Source organism: Anguilla rostrata, chromosome 9 (assembly GCF_018555375.3).
Source record: "Anguilla rostrata isolate EN2019 chromosome 9, ASM1855537v3, whole genome shotgun sequence".
In the NCBI taxonomy this organism is placed as follows: domain Eukaryota; kingdom Metazoa; phylum Chordata; class Actinopteri; order Anguilliformes; family Anguillidae; genus Anguilla; species Anguilla rostrata.
Window position 1 is genome coordinate 53916403 of NC_057941.1, and position 17619 is coordinate 53934021.

Consider the following 17619-nt stretch of genomic DNA (forward strand, 5'->3'; position numbering starts at 1 on the left):
CCAAGTTGAAATATTGCCGTTCCCATGGCAACAGCATTGTTCTACATCAGTCTTTCTCTGATTGGTGCATCCTGGTGTACAGAGTATTTGCAGGTTTTTTTTTTTTGGTCAGAGTGGTGTGGATAGAACCTCAGCTCCCATTGGCTAAGATGGAATCACAAAGGAACACTGGTGATGCAACAGCAACCCAATGGATATTTCTATTGGCTGAGCAGGGGAAAGCAGGACATTCCCATTGGCCGATCAGTGGAAAGCAGGACATTTCTATTGGTTGAGCAGAGAAAAGGAGGTAATTTCTATTGGCTGAGCAGGGGAAAAGCAGGACATTCCTGTTGGCCGAGCAGGGAAAAGGAGGTCATTTCTATTGGCTGAGCAGGGGAAAGCAGGACATTCCCATTGGCCGATCAGTGGAAAGCAGGACATTCCCATTGGCCGATCAGTGTGGAAAGCAGGACATTCCTATTGGCTGAGCAGGGGAAAAGCAGGACATTCCTATTGGCTGAGCAGGGAAAAGCAGGATAAAGACCTTTTATTGGTGAGGGCTGGAAACTGAGACCCCAAATCCCAAACAGTGGAGGACAACAGGCCTGCTGAATCATTATTGAACGATGTGTTTGTGCAGCACCCAGGGTGGGGCAGGACAGAGCTGGGGGGGAGGACTTGGCCCTCCCGTGACTCAGACTGCCCCCCCTCCCCCTGTGTTCAGCACAGTCTCTTTGTAATGTTTTTTTCTTTCATAAATAAAATATTCAAATGAAATAATCCTGACTACTTGGCTTTTACTTCACAATGGAATTCCTTGGCAGTCATCAGAGTGTCTGGTGAGTCTGTAGATTCTGTGATTGCAGACTATTTACGCCCATTTTCCATTTCACAGCACCCTTCAGGAACTATCCATACTCGGGACTATCCAGAGCCTCAGTAGCTTTTGGAATCAGGCTGTCTCATTATAGCCCTTTTCCACTGTAGAGTTGGAACCAGGCTGGCTCATTATAGCCCTTTTCCACTGTAGAGCTGGAACCAGGCTGGCTCATTATAGCCATTTCCCACTGTAGAGCTAGAACCAGGCTGGCTCATTATAGCCCTTTCCCACTGTAGAGCTGGAACCAGGCTGGCTCATTATAGCCCTTTGCCACTGTAGAGCTGAGCCAGGCTGGCTCATTATAGCCCTTTCCCACTGTAGAGCTGAACCAGGCTGGCTCATTATAGCCCTTTCCCACTGTAGAGCTGAACCAGGCTGGCTCATTATAGCCCTTTCCCACTGTAGAGCTGGGGGAGTAAACCATGCGGGTCTGGGGTGGTGAGTAAACCCTGTGGGTCTGGGTGGGGGGGGCAGGGAGTAAACCCAGTGGGGGAGGGGGGGGCAGGGAGTAAACCCAGCGGGGGAGGGGGGCAGGGAGTAAACCCAGCGGGGGAGGGGGGCAGGGAGTAAACCCAGCGGGGGGGGGGGGGTCAGTATTGAAATGGAGCCGGGTTCTGCCCGAGGACCTCAGGCGCACAGGGAGTCTCTGTCTGCCTGTCTCACATTCAACCCCCCTGCCCATCTCCCTCAATCCGTCTCACTTTCTCCAGCTCTCTCTCCCCTGCTCATCCTTTCTCTCTCTCTTCCTCTGTCCCCTCTCTCCCCCCTGTCTCCTCTCTCTCTCTCTCCCTGTCTGGAGGAGATAAGTGTCTGAACATGACTGAGAGCAGGAATGTGACTGTAAGTGGGTGTGGGGGTCAGGGGGGGATGTGGGGGTAAGGTGGGTGCAGGGGCGGGTGCAGTAGTGACCCAAACCTAAGGCTAAAGCAGTCCTAACGGGCTGCCTGCACACTGGCTGTTTCCAGAACAATCCATCATGACATGAATTCCAGCCACAGGGGGCGGGGGCAGGGGGTGGGGTCGGGAGGGGGCAGGGGAAGGGGGCGGGGCAAGGGGGGTTGTGTAATGGAGACTTTTGGCGACCAGTGCAGTATTTATGGTGCAATCTGATTCGGTCCTTGTTCGAAAGAGCTGACCTCCCACTGGCAGAATTTTAGTCTTTTTTCCCCAGCGCATTTGTGACAGGAAGGAGACGGAGGGAGAGGAAGAGAGAGGGGGAAGGAAACGGGGAGGGAGAGAGAGGAATTTAATGAACTGGGCAAAAGTGAAACTATTCACCATGAACCTCCTGCGCCTCGTTTCGGTTTAGTTCATGTCTGAAAGGATTTTTCAGTGCTGTGATCCGTGTACATGCACACACACACACACACACACGCACATACACACACCCCCTGCTCCATTTCCTCCTGTGCATGCAGTTCTGCAGCTACTGTACATCTCTCATCATAATTTACGCCCCTTGGGTGGGAAAGCCGTTGTGTGCATTTCATGTGTGATGAAGGGTCTGCTGGAACTGTGTGTTTTAAAGGGCCTGAGAGACTTGTATGTTCAAGATAAGGACAGTGGGACAGTGATGATGATGATATTGATGAAGGGGGCCACGTATGGCCAGTCTCAGGGCTCTCTAAATTTAGTGCGGAAAATAAATAAAATGCGAACATCATACATTTAAGACGGGATCTGATTTATAAGAGGAAGTTGCCCATTACAGCATGCATATACACACGCAACCCCCCATAATGCAGTGCGGGACACACCTCTCTCAGCCCTGACACCTGTATGTAAACTACAGCCCATTACAGCAGTGCCTCGATTAACGGGCCAAGGCCTCGTCAGCCTCGGGCCCAGAACAGCGCACACATGGCCATGGCTCCACGTGAGGACCCACCCGTCGGGAGGTTGAGGATTTGAGGTTCAGTGTTTGAGGTTGAGTACTACAGGTTCAGAGCCAGAGGTTGAGCATTAGAGGTAGAGCAGTGGTCTCCAACCCTGGTCCTGGAGAGCTACAGGGTCTGCTGGTTTTTGTTTTCGCCTTAAAATCAACACCCAATTGAGACCCAAGACACCAGGTGAGTTGAGTTAACTGTTATATCAACTGCTCTAATTGATTCATGAAGTGCAGAGTCACTATGAAAACCGGCCTGTAGCTCTCCAGGACCAGGGTTGGAGACCACTGAGTTAGAGGTTGAGACCTGGAGGTGAAGCGTTAGAGGCTGAGTGTTAGAGGCTGAGTGTTGGAGGTTCAGAGGGCTGAACCTCAGGGCTGTGTGTGCGGTGAACAGGGCCAGCAGTGCAGTGTAGAGGTGATCCGAGGTGGACAGGCTTGGCAGGCAGACTGGGAAAAACAGAACTCAGACACAAACAATAGCCCCCCAACATAAATCCACCTTTTTATTTCCCTCTACTCTCTCCCCTCTATTCAGTTCTGCTTTTAGTGAAGTCGAGTAAAGAGAAACAGCATCTGGTAATAATTAAACAGACCCCCCTCCTCTGCACTGCCTCCAACTCCCTCCCTCTCTCTCCCTCCTTCCCTCTTTTCTGCCGCTGGCATCCCTCTCTCCCTCTCTCACTTTCGGAAAGCAGGATGAGGTGCAGGGCATCAATGTGGGTCTCTGGTTCCTGTCTGGTTCTGGTGCTGGGATGGGTGCAGGCCCAGAGCCAAACTACTCCGAGAACCAACTATACCAGGTGAGTGTGTGCATGTGGACGCAAGTGTGTGTGTGTGTGCGTGAGACGAAGAGAGGGCATATATATGTGTGTGTGTGAGAGACTGTATATATACATGTGTGTGGATGAAACTACGTGTGAGTTTTTAAAACTAAGAATGTTCAGCCTTACCTCCGTTTTAATGACCAAGTATTTTTTTTTGTACTTCTCGCCTCTGACTCCCTCTCAACAAGGTGGCTTTAGGTGCTTCAGTTTTAAATATTAATTTTTGCCTTATTTTTTAAATTTTCTACTAAAAATAACTATCAGTTTAGTGGACTTGAAACGTAAAAACGGACGCAAAAGCAAAATGTCCCTTCGGTTTCCCCCGGCTTAGACTGGCTGTTGGGTTCTAGAGAGTTCTGGAGTGCGGTTTACACCCCCCCGTGTTTGTCTTCAGAATGAGAGGGTTTGGTTTGGAGGGGGCTGGACTGGGTCAGCTGGCTTTTGTCTGCGTGGGAGTTTGCATAGTTTTACGTGTATGAATTGTGGAGCTCTCTTAGATCTGTAGCAAATTGCACAAACAGATCCTTCACCAGCGACCTACAGGCTGCCGTTGTGGAAAGTTATTTTCTCCTTCTGTATGCTGGTCTTTTGTCAGGAAAAACAGGAGAGGGGAAAAAATGTGAATGTTTATGATTTGCATGAACCTCTCTTTTAGAGAAGTGCTGCCGTGTACTTGACGGAAACACCGTCCTTAACGCAGCGAAGGGTTTACACCACTGAGACTCCACTCACACAACAATACCCAACAAGCTTTTAACACTGTGGCCCCAGAGGACCCGAATTCAGTAAGAGAACAGCAGCACAGAGAACAGCAGCACAGTACAGAGAAAACAACAGCACAGAGAACAGCAGCACAGAGGGAACAGCAGCACGAGAGAACAGCAGTACAGAGAGAACAGCAGCAAGGGAACAGCAGCACAGTACAGAGAGAACAGCAGTATAGAGAGAACAGCAGCACAGTACAGAGAGAACAGCAGTACAGAGAGAACAGCAGCACAGTACAGAAAGAACAGCAGTACAGAGAACAGCAGCACAGAGAGAACAGCAGTACAGAGAGAACAGCAGCACAGGGAGAACAGCAGTATTGAGAACAGCAACAAGGGAACAGCAGTACAGTGCTGCAACACTAACTCAGGGGCATGTTTGACTTAGAGACACGTCTAGTGTCTCAGTTTAATCACATGAATATATATTCATGAAAATATGTTAGCAATACCTTGGTCTGAAAAATTTCCATTGTATGAAGGCAAGCAGTTTTCTTCCACAGGATTCAAAAAACATTTGAATAGGCACAAGTGGGGGCGGGGTGATGGCACAGGAAAGACATCGAGAGAGGGGGAAGAAACAGAGAGAAAATGAGAGAGAGAGGGGGAGGGAGACAATGAGATATGGGAAAACGGAGAGAGAGAACAGACATGAGAGAAGGAAAAATGCCAGTGCAGAAGCCTGTCAGTCCTGGGGGGGGGGGGGACAGAACTTCAGCCTGTGGGGATATGGACCCTCCAATCACCCCTCCATCCCCCCCGGACCCCCCCCCCTCCCTCCACCCTGGTCACTGACCCAGGGGACACTGCAGGGGGCGAGAGCTAATCTTACAGGATGTGACTCAGGCAGACTGTGTGTGTGTGTGAGTGTGTCCGTGTGTGTGTGTGCGCGTGTGTGTATAAGTGTGTCTGTGTATGCAAGTGCGCCTGTGTGTATGCATGTGAATGCATCTATGTGTGTGTGTCTGTCTGTGTGCGCGCGCATGTGTGTGTCCGTATGTGTGTGCGTGCATGTGCGAGTGTACCTGAAACCTATGCACTTGTTGTACGTCGCTCTGGATAAGAGCGTCTGCTAAATGCCTGTAATGTAATGTAATGTAATGTAATGTACCTGTGTGTATGCCTTGTGAATGTATCTGTGTGTGTGTGCGCGCGTGTGCGTATGAATGTGTGAATGTGTGTGCATGTGCGAGTGCGTTTGTGTGTATGTGTGTGCGCATGTTTGTATTAAATATCTCTCTCCCTCCCAGGCCTGTGTTTCAGTGTGGGGGTCACTTCGTCACGGACTCTGGGTTTGTGGGTAGTGAGGGGTTCCCCAGCTATTATAAGCCCGACAGCAAATGCACCTGGTACATCACGGTGAGCTCCCAGCACAACAGCCATCAAAACGACTAACAATAAACACCAGAGAAAACTCAAGGGTGCCATCTTGGCTCTATATCACATCACACCAAAGCTCAGACCACCATTTTGGCTCGGCCCATGAGGGTGCGGCAGAGGGCTCATGTGCAATGTCTGGCCCCTCCCCCCACAGGTCCCCGAGGGCAACGTGGTCATGCTGTCCTTCCGGATCTTCGACCTGGAGGCCGACCCACTCTGTCGCTATGACTACGTGGACGTGTACAACGGGCACTCGTACACCATGCAGAAGCTGGGCCGCTTCTGTGGAACCTTCCGGCCCGGCGCGCTCATGTCCACCAGCAACACCATGATGGTGGAGATGGCGTCCGATTCGGGCACGGGGGGGCGGGGCTTCGTGGCGTACTTTAACGGGGCCAAGCCCCACGTGGATGGTAAGCTGCGCCCTCAAACCCGCCATTCCTCCGCGACTCCTGAGCAAATCCACACGAGTCTGAGGAACCAGCATTTACCATCTCCTCCTCCTTCCTCATCCGCCGACTCCTCTCATCCCGTCTTCCTCCTCTCCCTTTCCCCTCCCTCTCTCAGAAAACCAGTTTTGTGGAGGAAGAATGACCAAGCCGCAGGGTTCTCTGAAGACCCCGAACTGGCCAGAGAAGAACTACCCAGCAGGCATCAGCTGCTCCTGGCACATCACAGTGGAGCCTGACATGGTCGTATCCCACAACCCCCTGCGTGTTTATCTTCTGCCCCCTGTGCTTATTTTCATTCAAAACTTCCCATCCTTCGCTCAGCCTAGCAGACCCACAGCATTCCTGTGTGACTCTGTGATGCGAGTTTGCAGGAGTGTGGAGAATGTTGACAGAATTCTATCCTTGCCGTGTCCGTCTGTCTGCTTCTACTACAGTGGAAAATTTCTATATTTGTTGAATCCATTGTTATATTTTCCTACTTTTTGACTTTAAAACGTTATTCCTTCCATTTAACGGATGTAGCGCATTTGGATAGCAGTGTTTTAATATCTGGATACACTTCTCCCTGTATTATCATTGGTGTAGATTTGAACGTGAGACAGAATCCTGTGTGTTCCAGTTATGCTCAGTGTGTGTTCCTGTCTCACAGATAATCGAAGTGAAGTTTGAGAAGTTCGACCTGGAGCCCGACAGCTACTGCCGCTTCGACTACGTGGCCTTCTTCAACGGCGGCGAGAAGGACGACTCGCGGCGGATCGGGAGGTACTGCGGAGACCTCCTGCCCGGGTGAGTCACACGGAACCTTCCGGAAGCGCACCGGAGGGTTCCTCCTCAATCCTGCATCTCGCTACATTCACACTCATTCATGTCCCTTTTGCCCCTGGGGGCTCTGGCTCTGCCCACAGAGACATAGTGACCAATGGGAATGAGCTCCTGGTCCAGTTTGTCTCTGACCTCAGCGTGACCTCGGACGGCTTCATGGCGAGTTATTCCAGCATCCCGCGCGGCTCCAGGGAGCCGACTGTGGAGGGGGCCGCTGGGACGGGTCCCAACATGGACTCTGCGCCCCCCAAACCCAGCATCAAGCCCCCGGCCCCAGCCCGCCTGGCCCCCTTCACACCCAAACCCACATCACCACCTCAGCCTGAGCCCACCCCACCCAAACCCGCCACCAGGGAACAGCCCACCCGCCCCAGAGTCGTGAAGAAGCTGCCGCCGCCCATCAGAATCAGTGAGTGGCAGCTGACGGGATACTGAACTGAGCACTTTGGTTGGGTGATACATTGAGCCACTGAATTGGGTGATACAATAAGTGAGCTGATTGGGTGATACATTGAGCGAGCTGATTGGGTGATGCATTGAGCCAGTGGATTGGGTGTATGTCAGTGACCTTGATGGGTTTACATTAGAGGCTATTGGTGATATTGTGCCAGTGGCTTGGGGTTATGCCTGTGTGTGTGCGTGTGAGATGTGTATGTGTTGGTGTGTGTATGTATGTGCATTGATGGTGTGTGTGTGTATGTAGGTGACCTGCGTGCACTGTGTGTGTGTGTGATGTGTGTGCATTGATGGTGTGTGTGTTTTTTGGCAGACCCACCGCAGAACCCTCTGTGTAGAGGAGCATGTACTCGGGCTGGAAACATTCAGAGCAGCTTCTGCAACAGTGAATTTGGTGAGTCACACACCTGTACCTGCATCTTACCTGTAACACCCTGGCACTCACACCTGTGCCTACATAAACCCCGCGACTCACTCTGGGTGAGTGCCGTACCAAGTTTAAGGGTATAAATGCTCTTGCCATGTCTTAACTGGCCTTTGTGCCCTAGGCTGTATGCTCAAAGCTCAGTGCACAGTTTTTTCCTTTAACAAAAAAAGGACTGATGGGGGCATCTGGTGGCCATGTGTAGTACTGCAAGCCATGTGGAAATACTTCACCAGCATTGTTTCTATGTGCCAGCGGATTAAGCTGCACACCTGTGTGAAGTCACACCTGCGTGTTTGTGTCAGAGAAAGCATCCGTCTCAGTGTACTGGACATTCATTGCGTCCTCCCTGACTATAGCGTTGAGGTCAGGCGTACAGAGGCAGTGCCCCACTAGGGATTAAACCAGCAACCTCTGGGTTATTTGAGTAATTCCACAGCAGTTATAGCAACACAACTACTACTGCCTACACAGATGTGTTCAGAGGCAGGTAGTCATGTGAATCGTTGGTGCCGTGTGAAGCGGATGAGTGACCGTGCCCCCCCCCGTTCCCCCCCCAGTGATCACGGGAAAGATCACGGCAGTGACCCCGGGGCTGAGGGGCAGCGTCAACATCAACGTGTCGCTCATCAAGGCCTACAAGGCCGGGCGACTCACCATCACCCAGGCAGGGGAGGCCATGTCTGTGCGCCTGCAGTCCACCTGCAAGAAGTGTCCCCTCCTGCGCAGAGGTACACACATGCACACGCTAAACACACACACACACCACACACACACACGCACTAAAACACACATACACACACACGCACAAACACACACACTAAAACACACACACACGCACTAAAACACACATACACACACACGCACAAACACACACACACTAAAACACACACACACGCACTAACACGCACACACTAAAACACACACACACATGCACACGCACACTAAAACACGCGCACACACACACACACACTAAAACACACACAAACACACACACTATCCATACATATGCATGCACTATACCAGTGGCAAATGGAAGCTGGTCGATTGACTGATGGATGATTGGGTCACTTGCTCTCACCCTCTCCCCTTTCTCTATCCCTTTCTCTCCCTCACGCTCTCTCCCTCTCATTCACTCTCACGATCTCTCCTCCCTCTCTCTCCCTCTCACGCTCTCCCCCTCTCATTCGCTCTCTCTCCCTCCCCTCCCCTCTCTCCCTCATCCTCTCACGCTCTCTCTCTCATTCGCTCTCTCTCCCCCTCTCACGATCTCCCTCCCCTCTTTCTCCCTCTCATGCTCTCTCTCCCTCTCACGCTCTCTCAGGGATGAACTACATCCTGATGGGGCAGGTGGATGAGAACGGGCGTGGCGTTCTGGTCCCTGGCAGCTTCACCCTCCTGTACAAGGCCGCAGCGCAGAAGCACCTGACCAATCTGAGCAGGCGCCCGTGCTGACCTCACAGCCCCCTCCCACACCCAGGGAACCGCCCCCAGAGCCCCCGACCAATGAGAATGTCCAAAACCCTACCAGAGACTTTCGCCCAAACAGAAAAATCGCAGGTTACAACTCCATCAATGATCCTGGGCCTTGTTTCACAAAGCAGGATCACAGAGTTAGCTGGATAACTGCAGAGTAAAACCCAAAACCCTCCCAAATCTGGGACATGGACTGAAGTGAAGAGCCATTCTGGGTTTTAGTGGTTATCCAGCTAACCCAGTGATCCCGCTTCCTTAAACACCCCCCGCTCAGAGCCTCTTTGTGAGCCAAAGACTTCAGCCTTTATGTACCGATCTTCCTCCTCATTCCTCCTCGTCTTCAGACTCCGCTGTAGTTAGAACGCTTCCTTCAGCAGCGACCTGTGAGGTCGTCACACCACACAGTCAGCAAGCCCGAGAGACACACCACCACATTCCCCCGTTTATCCTCCCAGTACTGAAACCTATATTTTGTATTACTGTCATTTTATACACACAGATGTCATGCTATATTTGATTGTAATTTATGATGTCGTCTAATTAAAGGGTTTATAACACACCAAGACAGAGCAGTGTTTCTTACCTTCCTGTGTAGATTACCTGACATGCCCACACCCTTTCCATAGATAAACAGCACTTATAACATAACTTAAGACGAGAACAGGCCATTCAGCCCAACACTGCTCATCTATTCCTACCACTAAACTGTACTTAATGCTTAGTTTACCTAAAAGCTAAATAGTACCTAACACCGTATCAAGCCGGGCCTTGAATACCCCCAGTGTTTCTGCCTCCACTACATGTCCAGGCAAGCTATACTTAATGGACACTTGCCTGGGTTTTAGTCCCTGATACCATTCTACAGACATGAAGGTGAAAATAAAAATATATACAGCCAACAATATGACCCTAAAAAGATCTAAGCAGTCATCACTGTGCAGCACCGTCCCTGACACCCCAGAAACAGTCCATCTTCTGCCAGACTAAAAACACAATTCAATTTTTAAAAGCTTTAGTTTCAGAAAAGAACATTACATACATCAACCAATCATTCTTCAGCACACAATCACATTTTCCCAAGTGCAATAATATAGACTGAAATTCTGAACAGGAAAACGTCACCTCTTTAAACTGCACCTTGGCTCACCTATCACTGAAATCCATAAGGGAATCACTCGTTGGTCCTGAGAGTCGGTGCTGAAATGAGTTTAGACCATTTGCAATAAAAAATAAAAATAAAATAAACCATCTCAATATTTCAAATGAAATCCCCACACATTCAAGCCCATTTTCAGGGGGGACAGGCTGTACGGAAGCATCCGGAGAGGGCTTAATGAGTTCACCAGTAAAGTATGGTGTCGTACTTCTTTGCTCTAGCTAAAATAAATGTATTGCTTTAGACCCTAGATCGTATAGGACCCCGGAGAGGTCAGGAAGCTAATTCAAACCAAAGTAGCTGCCTGTCACCACTGAATGACTGCAAGGCTTTGTCTTGAAAGGGAACTGCTGACTTGCACTTGGAAGATACTCTGCGACCTTCCAAATCTCCTCCTTTCAGGAAACCATGAAATGCAGCAAGCCACATGACTCCACAGTAAAATCTAACACGTGTAGACGTACAGTATTCCAATTATACAAGCCATACCCAAACAGTACATCAACTACCCAGTTAGTCATCATAGTGACATTATAATCACATTCTCTCAAAAAAACATGAAATTCAGCAAACCATGTGATTTCAAATAAAACGTGACACAAATTGACATACAGTATTTGGATTAACACTTTCAACCTTTACCTGTGTAATTCCGCACAAAATTCTATTATACAACACATACGCACACACTCAATCTCCAACCTCAACAATCATAAATACCACATAAAACTCATGTACGTTTTTCTTCAGACCGTTATTCTTCCCCGAATGGGGAGTGCACCGTTCCTGGATGTACTGCAATACCAGGTCGATGCGTGGAGTGGACGGAGCAAGCCCCTATTCCATCTCCCTGTTCCAAAAATCAATTTAATATATGGTCCCCAGATAGGGGACGTATCAGATATTAAACTGATAAGAACAGATACTACACTTGATCTTAGCCAAAAGGCCGAGAAGCGATACTAAACCGCGGTTTGAGTCGGGGGAGTCGATGTGGGAAACACAGCGCACAGTGACGGGAAGGTAAATTTGGACTACACTTCTCAACGGCCCCGACAATTCACAACGGTTAAATAACCAATTTCCAACCAAATTCATGTATCCATATAGCTAGATTAAGTATATTTTTTAATAGTTTGATCATTTTGAAAAGATCCCATGATACATTGCAACGTACACTAAAACATTTTCCACCAATCAGACCCGTTAGTGTAATTATAGTTTTTACACGTCACTCCAGTGAACTACGGCAAGAGATGAGGGGCAGACCGCACAAACGCAATGTAAAGCGCTCCCTTCTTTGTACGTTTATCCGGTTTAACTTTCACAAACCTGTTGTGCAGCACAAAAGACAATGCTTCGGATACGGCGTCGACACACAGTGTGTTCAAAACGATTGTTTTCAGACGGTCTGCATTTCAAATCGAGTAACGTTACAACCCCGCACTGTACCAAAGAGGTATTCGAAGCTCTTTGATTGTACTGCATCCAAGCGTTGCTAGCCAAACATTCGCCAAATCCCCTGTGATATTTGCTAACCACGAGCCATCTTTGGTTAAACACGTAGCCAACGCAAAACTGAAAGCATCGTGTTATAATCACACTTTATAAAATACACGTGAGAATACCAGAAAAATGTATAGGAACTGTTATACAGACATTTAAATCGGTTACCACGTTATACCCGAAGTCTACATATGGTGTAGCAATTCAAATCCACATCCATGTCATATCGTTCAACGGTATTAATTCGAGTAAGGTGGGGATTAGTAATAGTTTTGCACTTAATGGTTACTATTGTTTGTGTCAAAACACTCGACAGTACTTAACAACGGGTCTAACAGGTCGAGACGGCGCGGATTATGTAAAACCATCCAGCATAAAAAATTGTCCCCTAAAATGCTCTCCCCTCGCAAACAGACCGTTAATTTCACAAACTGGCGCATTCAACTAGAGCACCTCAATACAGTCAAATTCATTTTCGTATCGCTGTACAACCACCCCCTGGCGGACAGATCGAGGAAGTAACCATTTTAATTTGACGCCATTTCAAAAACTTCACTGCGCGGTTTGCGCTTGTCCGTTTCATGTCCTGAATTCACACGTATAACTTAAAGCGTTTAGACGCCATTTTGTAAAATTATTTACTTACGTTTAGGCCGTAGCTGTTCCAACAAGACGACCGAATACCGACAGCAAAATAAGTAATAAATAGGCATGGCAATGCCCAAGATATCACAACCCTGCTAGGAATAGTCTATCTGCCATTGCGGATCCAGCCCTCCTGCCAGAAATCTTATCAAAGCCCCGTTAACCCAGTCAGTCAAATTAAACGTTTGTAATATAAAACTTAAACAATGAGCGGCCGCAAACCCACAGCAAAACAATTAATTTTAACACAAACCGTTCGAAGAGATTTCACAATGCCGTAGTAAATGCCCAAGCTATCACAACCTACAGTGTATTCGCCATTACGGCTCCGGCCTGCTAGCCAACTTGGCAAAGCACCTTCTTACCTCCGTCAGTCAGACTAAACGTTTGTAATATCTTTTTTATTTTTTTTAAACAACATACGTGTTTTCAGTTTGACATTATGACTTGGATCATTGTAATTAATTTTGAGACTTTAGCCAGCTGCAGTCTATCGATAGCTTTTTTAGGGAGACAGGATGTAGGCCTACCTCGCATAGGCCTACTCCAGACTCCCTATTTCAATGTAGCCTACGCTTACGATCTACGGATGCATATTTTCTTTCTTTAAAGATGGGCAACCGCTTGTCTACGCACTGCCTGGAATGAGTTGTAGTAAAAAAGGAAAGGTTACATTTCAAAACTAAAAGCAGGGGGACTCAGCCTACTTGAATATCACTCTTTCGACAAACCAATTCCTACTTTCAAAAAGACCATGTAGCTGATACCAGCAGTCCACAAAAGTTGGTAGCCACTTACACGTTCGTAGGCTATTATTTACTAGATGAATTGGTGGCGAGCAGCAGCTTTCTCGGCAAAGACCAGGTAAACACTCACGTCGCTATTTTCACTAATTTCCGTCTCCTTTGAACTCGCACATGACCTTGAGAGTTCACAGCCTATAAAACACAAGCGCCAGAATGGCGGCACCAATCCAACCCCCTATAAACACACCTGCTGCCCTTCAACTCGGAAGTCACGTAGTGCTAATTGTGTCCAAATTAAATGTTTAGTCGCAAATTCGCCTTCGGGGCTTGACATTAACACTTGTGTAGAATTCAGCAGTGGCGAGAAAATCCGTCTCTCTTACCAGCCATGTTGGCGGGTGACCTTTTGGTAGCATTTTCTATGAAAAAAAAAAAAAAATTGTAGTTTACAGAGGACATCTGAAATAATTAAGTGAATTTGAAGTGATACTTATGTGACACTACAACTCCCATGAGTACTGGTCTGCCCATCCAGTTTGCTCTCTCGTGTCTTGACCTCGGCTCTGACTCTGACGCACTCCTTTTGGAAGTGGTGATTAGTGATGTCCGTTATCGCCTGTCCCAGGGAATGTTCGCGCTACATCGGCAGTGAATAGAAACGCTAAACGTTTAGAACGCTTAACGAATAGAAACCCCTCGGTCATCTCCAGGTTCCAGGTACGGCCGCATGGTTAAAGCGCTGTGCTACAATGCCGGGCTGCACTACCCTCAGGCGCCTGCAGGGGTCACCCTCGCACTGATCATTAGAAGCCAGTTTACAGACAGTTTACAGAATTCACCCACGATAGCCTGCAAGTAATCAAGAATAATCATCCCCCCCCCCCCCCCCAAATAAAAATAAATAAATGAATAAAACGTGCAGATCCTGGAATGATCTTATATGTGGGTTCCACAGTTGAATGGCAGACAACCAGGCACAATGAACTTTACCAAGTGAATCTGAATTGGGTACTAAGGTCAGGTGTAGTGCCAGGCACATATACACAGACTGGCAGGTACAGGTGCAGGTAAAGGGCTACACCTGCATGTGATGTTTTTCCCTCAGCAGTGTTGCTGGTTTGTGTGTTCCCAGCTGGTCGCTCACACAGAGAGTCAGGCAGGGAACTGTGCAGGTCTCTATATATAGACGGAGGGGAACAGGATGAACAGGCCTGAACTTTCTAGGGAGGAACACCTGGGCACAGAGCTACAGGAAGTGCGGAAAACACAGCAGCTCCAGTTTACCTGGAACAGGTGGTACAGCTAGTGTAGACCGCACAGGAAACGGTGCCCTCTCTCTTTCTCTCTTTCTGGGTGCATGTCTTTGGGTGCGGGTCTCGGCAGAAATTCCGCTCTGGGCGTTGCCCCAAAACGGAAAAAATAAAACACGGAAAAAAGAAAACCGAAGGAAATTAAGTTGCAACTGACTGTCGGAGAGAGTCGCTGCAAGCGTCAGCGGCACAATAAAGGGCAGTGATTACTAAAATCACGTTAGCCTATACATACCGCCTGCTGTCTATTCGTAAAGAGACCAGTAATGATAATAATAATAATAATATTTTTTCACACTGTACATTACATTACCATTATTCTTGATACCTAGTGGGTTGTCATTCCAGATAAACATCCGTGCGCGTCACAACATTTATTTAATAGAGGACCTCACTTTGCCCCGCTCTCAGGTTGCCAGCCAGGTAAAACAGATACGGAAAAAGAGGCGGAGGCGCGTATGTCACATGGCGATTATCTATTTAAAGGCTCCGTCCCTCCGCGTGCGCCAGACCCTTCCCAGTGTGGTCGCGCGCGCATTGGCCGGAGCTGTTCTAACTACAGGGACCACAGCCAGCCAGACTCGCAGACCTATGTGGGGCAGCGACCTCAAAAATAATTCTCAACGAAATAAACGCCGGGGCGGCAACAAATCTGTCATCCAGCAACAGGTAAGTTCGTGGAAACGTTAACTTTGAAAACGCTGTTTAAACAGAAACTTGTAACGTAAGGGGAACTGGGGACTTGTTTTTGGTTTTTTGAGTGTCTTCATTTTAATTTGGGCTTTGAGCGCTGGCCCGCATTTGTGGAACCCAGAGGTGCTTAGTATTTAAAACAGAATCATGGGTGTAACAGGCTTCAAACTGTTTCAAACTGAGTGAGTGAAATTGAATAGCGCAGGGGGCTTCGTTTGTGTAAGCTACCGTGTCCCACTCTTTTAAGGAAAGACACTATAAAGTGTTCTTACGTCGGGAAGTCCAACGGTTGTTTTATCCTACGAATTAGAAATGAATACATGGATTCATACATTCTGAACACACGTTGATTCTGGGTATGGCTTTGGTCAGATGATCTTCAGAGCGAGAGCTGCTCTAATTTTCTCCCCCCGGATGATGTCCTTGCTATTATTACCTTATATAACGGACTTTTCAAGGAAAACTGCTTATGCGGGTCCTGGCTGTTGGACAGCGAGAGCCCGTCATGGCTGGACGTCTTTCAGCCAATGGCAATCGCCGCTTGAAGTGATTTTGCATCGACAGTTAAGCTTTGGATTAAATGTAAAAGAGGATGACTTTGCTCGAAACCGCGTACTTGCCTACTGTTGAGTGTACTAGTTGTGTTTAGGCAGGCAAGCTGTTTCTGACACGGCCAGTGCTTTTTAAATCAGGAAATATGGCAACAGATTGCTCTTAAGTGGAGCTCGTTGTTAGGTTGGTGTGGACATTTTTCAGGTGACCGCGCTGGACCCTGAGCCTGTGGTGATGATGTTTTTCCCCACGGTGTTGAGTGAACTGATTCTTTAACGGGGAGAGCAGTGATTTTAGCAGCCTGCTCACACAGACCGGCTCAGACAGCGGAGACGGGACGGGAGGGGCTCAGCCGGGGCCTCTGGGGGTCAAGAAATGAAACAGGGTCACTAGGACATGGGCGTGGGGCAGCATAATGAGTATGGAGCTGTAACCTAAAGGTTGCAGGTTCAATTCCCAGGCAGGACACTGCCGTTGTACTCTTCAGCAAGGTACTTAACCTGCATTGCTTCAGTATATATCCAGCTGTATAAATGGATGCAGTGTAAATGCTGTGTAAAAAGTTGTGTAAGTCGTTCAGGATAAGAGCGTCTGCTAAATGCCTGGAATGGACACCTGGGGGGCCCAGACAGGCACACCCATGACCCCCCATTCCTCCTTTGGCTCCATGCTCAGCCCCATGGGGGCGAGACTGCGTGATGAGGGTGGGACACGTACCCCAGGTCCTCTGGCACCGCACTCAGGCCTAATTTTTATTCCGCTCCGCAGCGGGCAGGTGTGGCCAGGTGAGGTGCCAGACCGTGAGAGTGAATGTGTCTCCTCTCCTGACAGACCATCCTCCTACCACCACCACCAATCAGGCATGGGTGTGAAGACGCTGCACTGTTTCCCCTGGCAACGGCGATGTAGAGAACGTGGCACGAGACATCGCCCCCTTCAGGCGGGTAAGCTTCCTGCACACTGCAGGGGGGGGGGGGATCTGTGAGCTTCAGAAACCATGAAAGACCTGCCGGTCACTAAGAACCCTCCCCTTGGCTGTGATGTCATAAAGGGGGTGGAACTCCTATGAGAGTTCATTAGAGAGGGACATGCTGCTACATGTTGTGCCTCTGCTTGGAACATTAAGGGACTGGAACATTAAAGACTTGGAACATTTTGTCTCCCCCCCCAGTGCCCCCCGGGGACACCCCAGTGTACCTGTCCCCCACGGCGGTCTGGTGCTCTCCAGGTGAGGGCAGGGCTGGTGACACCGCCACACACCGGGTGTACCTGCCGCACAAAGCCTGCGTTGCCCTCCGACACCAGATGGACTGTAACGTCATCGACGCAACCAGCTGACTGCTCCCCCCCCACCCAAAAAACAACAAGGCATCCAGGGATACGGATACATCATGATGAGCTGCTCAGAACGGGCTGTGTGTGTGTGTGTGTGTGTGTGTGTACGTGCGTGTGTATGTGTGTATGTGTATGTGGTGTGTATGTGCGTGTGTATGTGCGTTGTTGTGTGTGTGTGTGTCGTGGTGTGTAGTGTGTGTGTGTGTGTGTACGTGCGTGTGTATGTGTGTGTGTGTGTGTACGTGCGTGTGTATGTGTGTATTACGTGGTGTGTGTGTATGTGTGTGTGTGTACGTGCGTGTGTATGTGTGTGTGTGTGTGTACGTGC

The 17619-nt window shown here is 48.9% G+C and overlaps 2 protein-coding genes and 1 non-coding gene across 3 annotated transcripts in view; 2 read left to right on the plus strand and 1 right to left on the minus strand.

The window, feature by feature from the left end:
- Positions 1 to 3334: 3334 nt before the first annotated feature.
- On the plus strand, positions 3335 to 9911 carry pcolcea (procollagen C-endopeptidase enhancer a). Its single transcript, XM_064353053.1, has 9 exons — positions 3335 to 3550; positions 5589 to 5697; positions 5873 to 6131; positions 6286 to 6410; positions 6820 to 6956; positions 7076 to 7401; positions 7762 to 7842; positions 8433 to 8603; positions 9197 to 9911. Exons 1-9 carry the CDS (start codon positions 3447 to 3449, stop codon positions 9325 to 9327), a joined length of 1443 nt encoding a protein of 480 aa, XP_064209123.1. The 5' UTR covers positions 3335 to 3446; the 3' UTR covers positions 9328 to 9911.
- Positions 9912 to 11274: 1363 nt separating this feature from the next.
- LOC135264372 (U2 spliceosomal RNA) lies at positions 11275 to 11465 on the minus strand. Its single transcript, XR_010332691.1, has one exon. It is a non-coding gene; the product is annotated as a U2 spliceosomal RNA (small nuclear RNA).
- A 1741-nt stretch (positions 11466 to 13206) lies between these two features.
- LOC135264330 (F-box only protein 24-like) overlaps positions 13207 to 17619 on the plus strand; it is a 16889-nt gene continuing 12476 nt past the window's right edge. The window contains exons 1-5 of the mRNA XM_064353194.1: positions 13207 to 13519; positions 15123 to 15380; positions 16788 to 16900; positions 17128 to 17430; positions 17485 to 17619. The exon at positions 17485 to 17619 is cut by the window's right edge and continues 1120 nt beyond it. The gene's annotated coding sequence lies outside the window, so the exon portion shown is untranslated. The remainder of the gene's footprint in view (positions 13520 to 15122; positions 15381 to 16787; positions 16901 to 17127; positions 17431 to 17484) is intronic.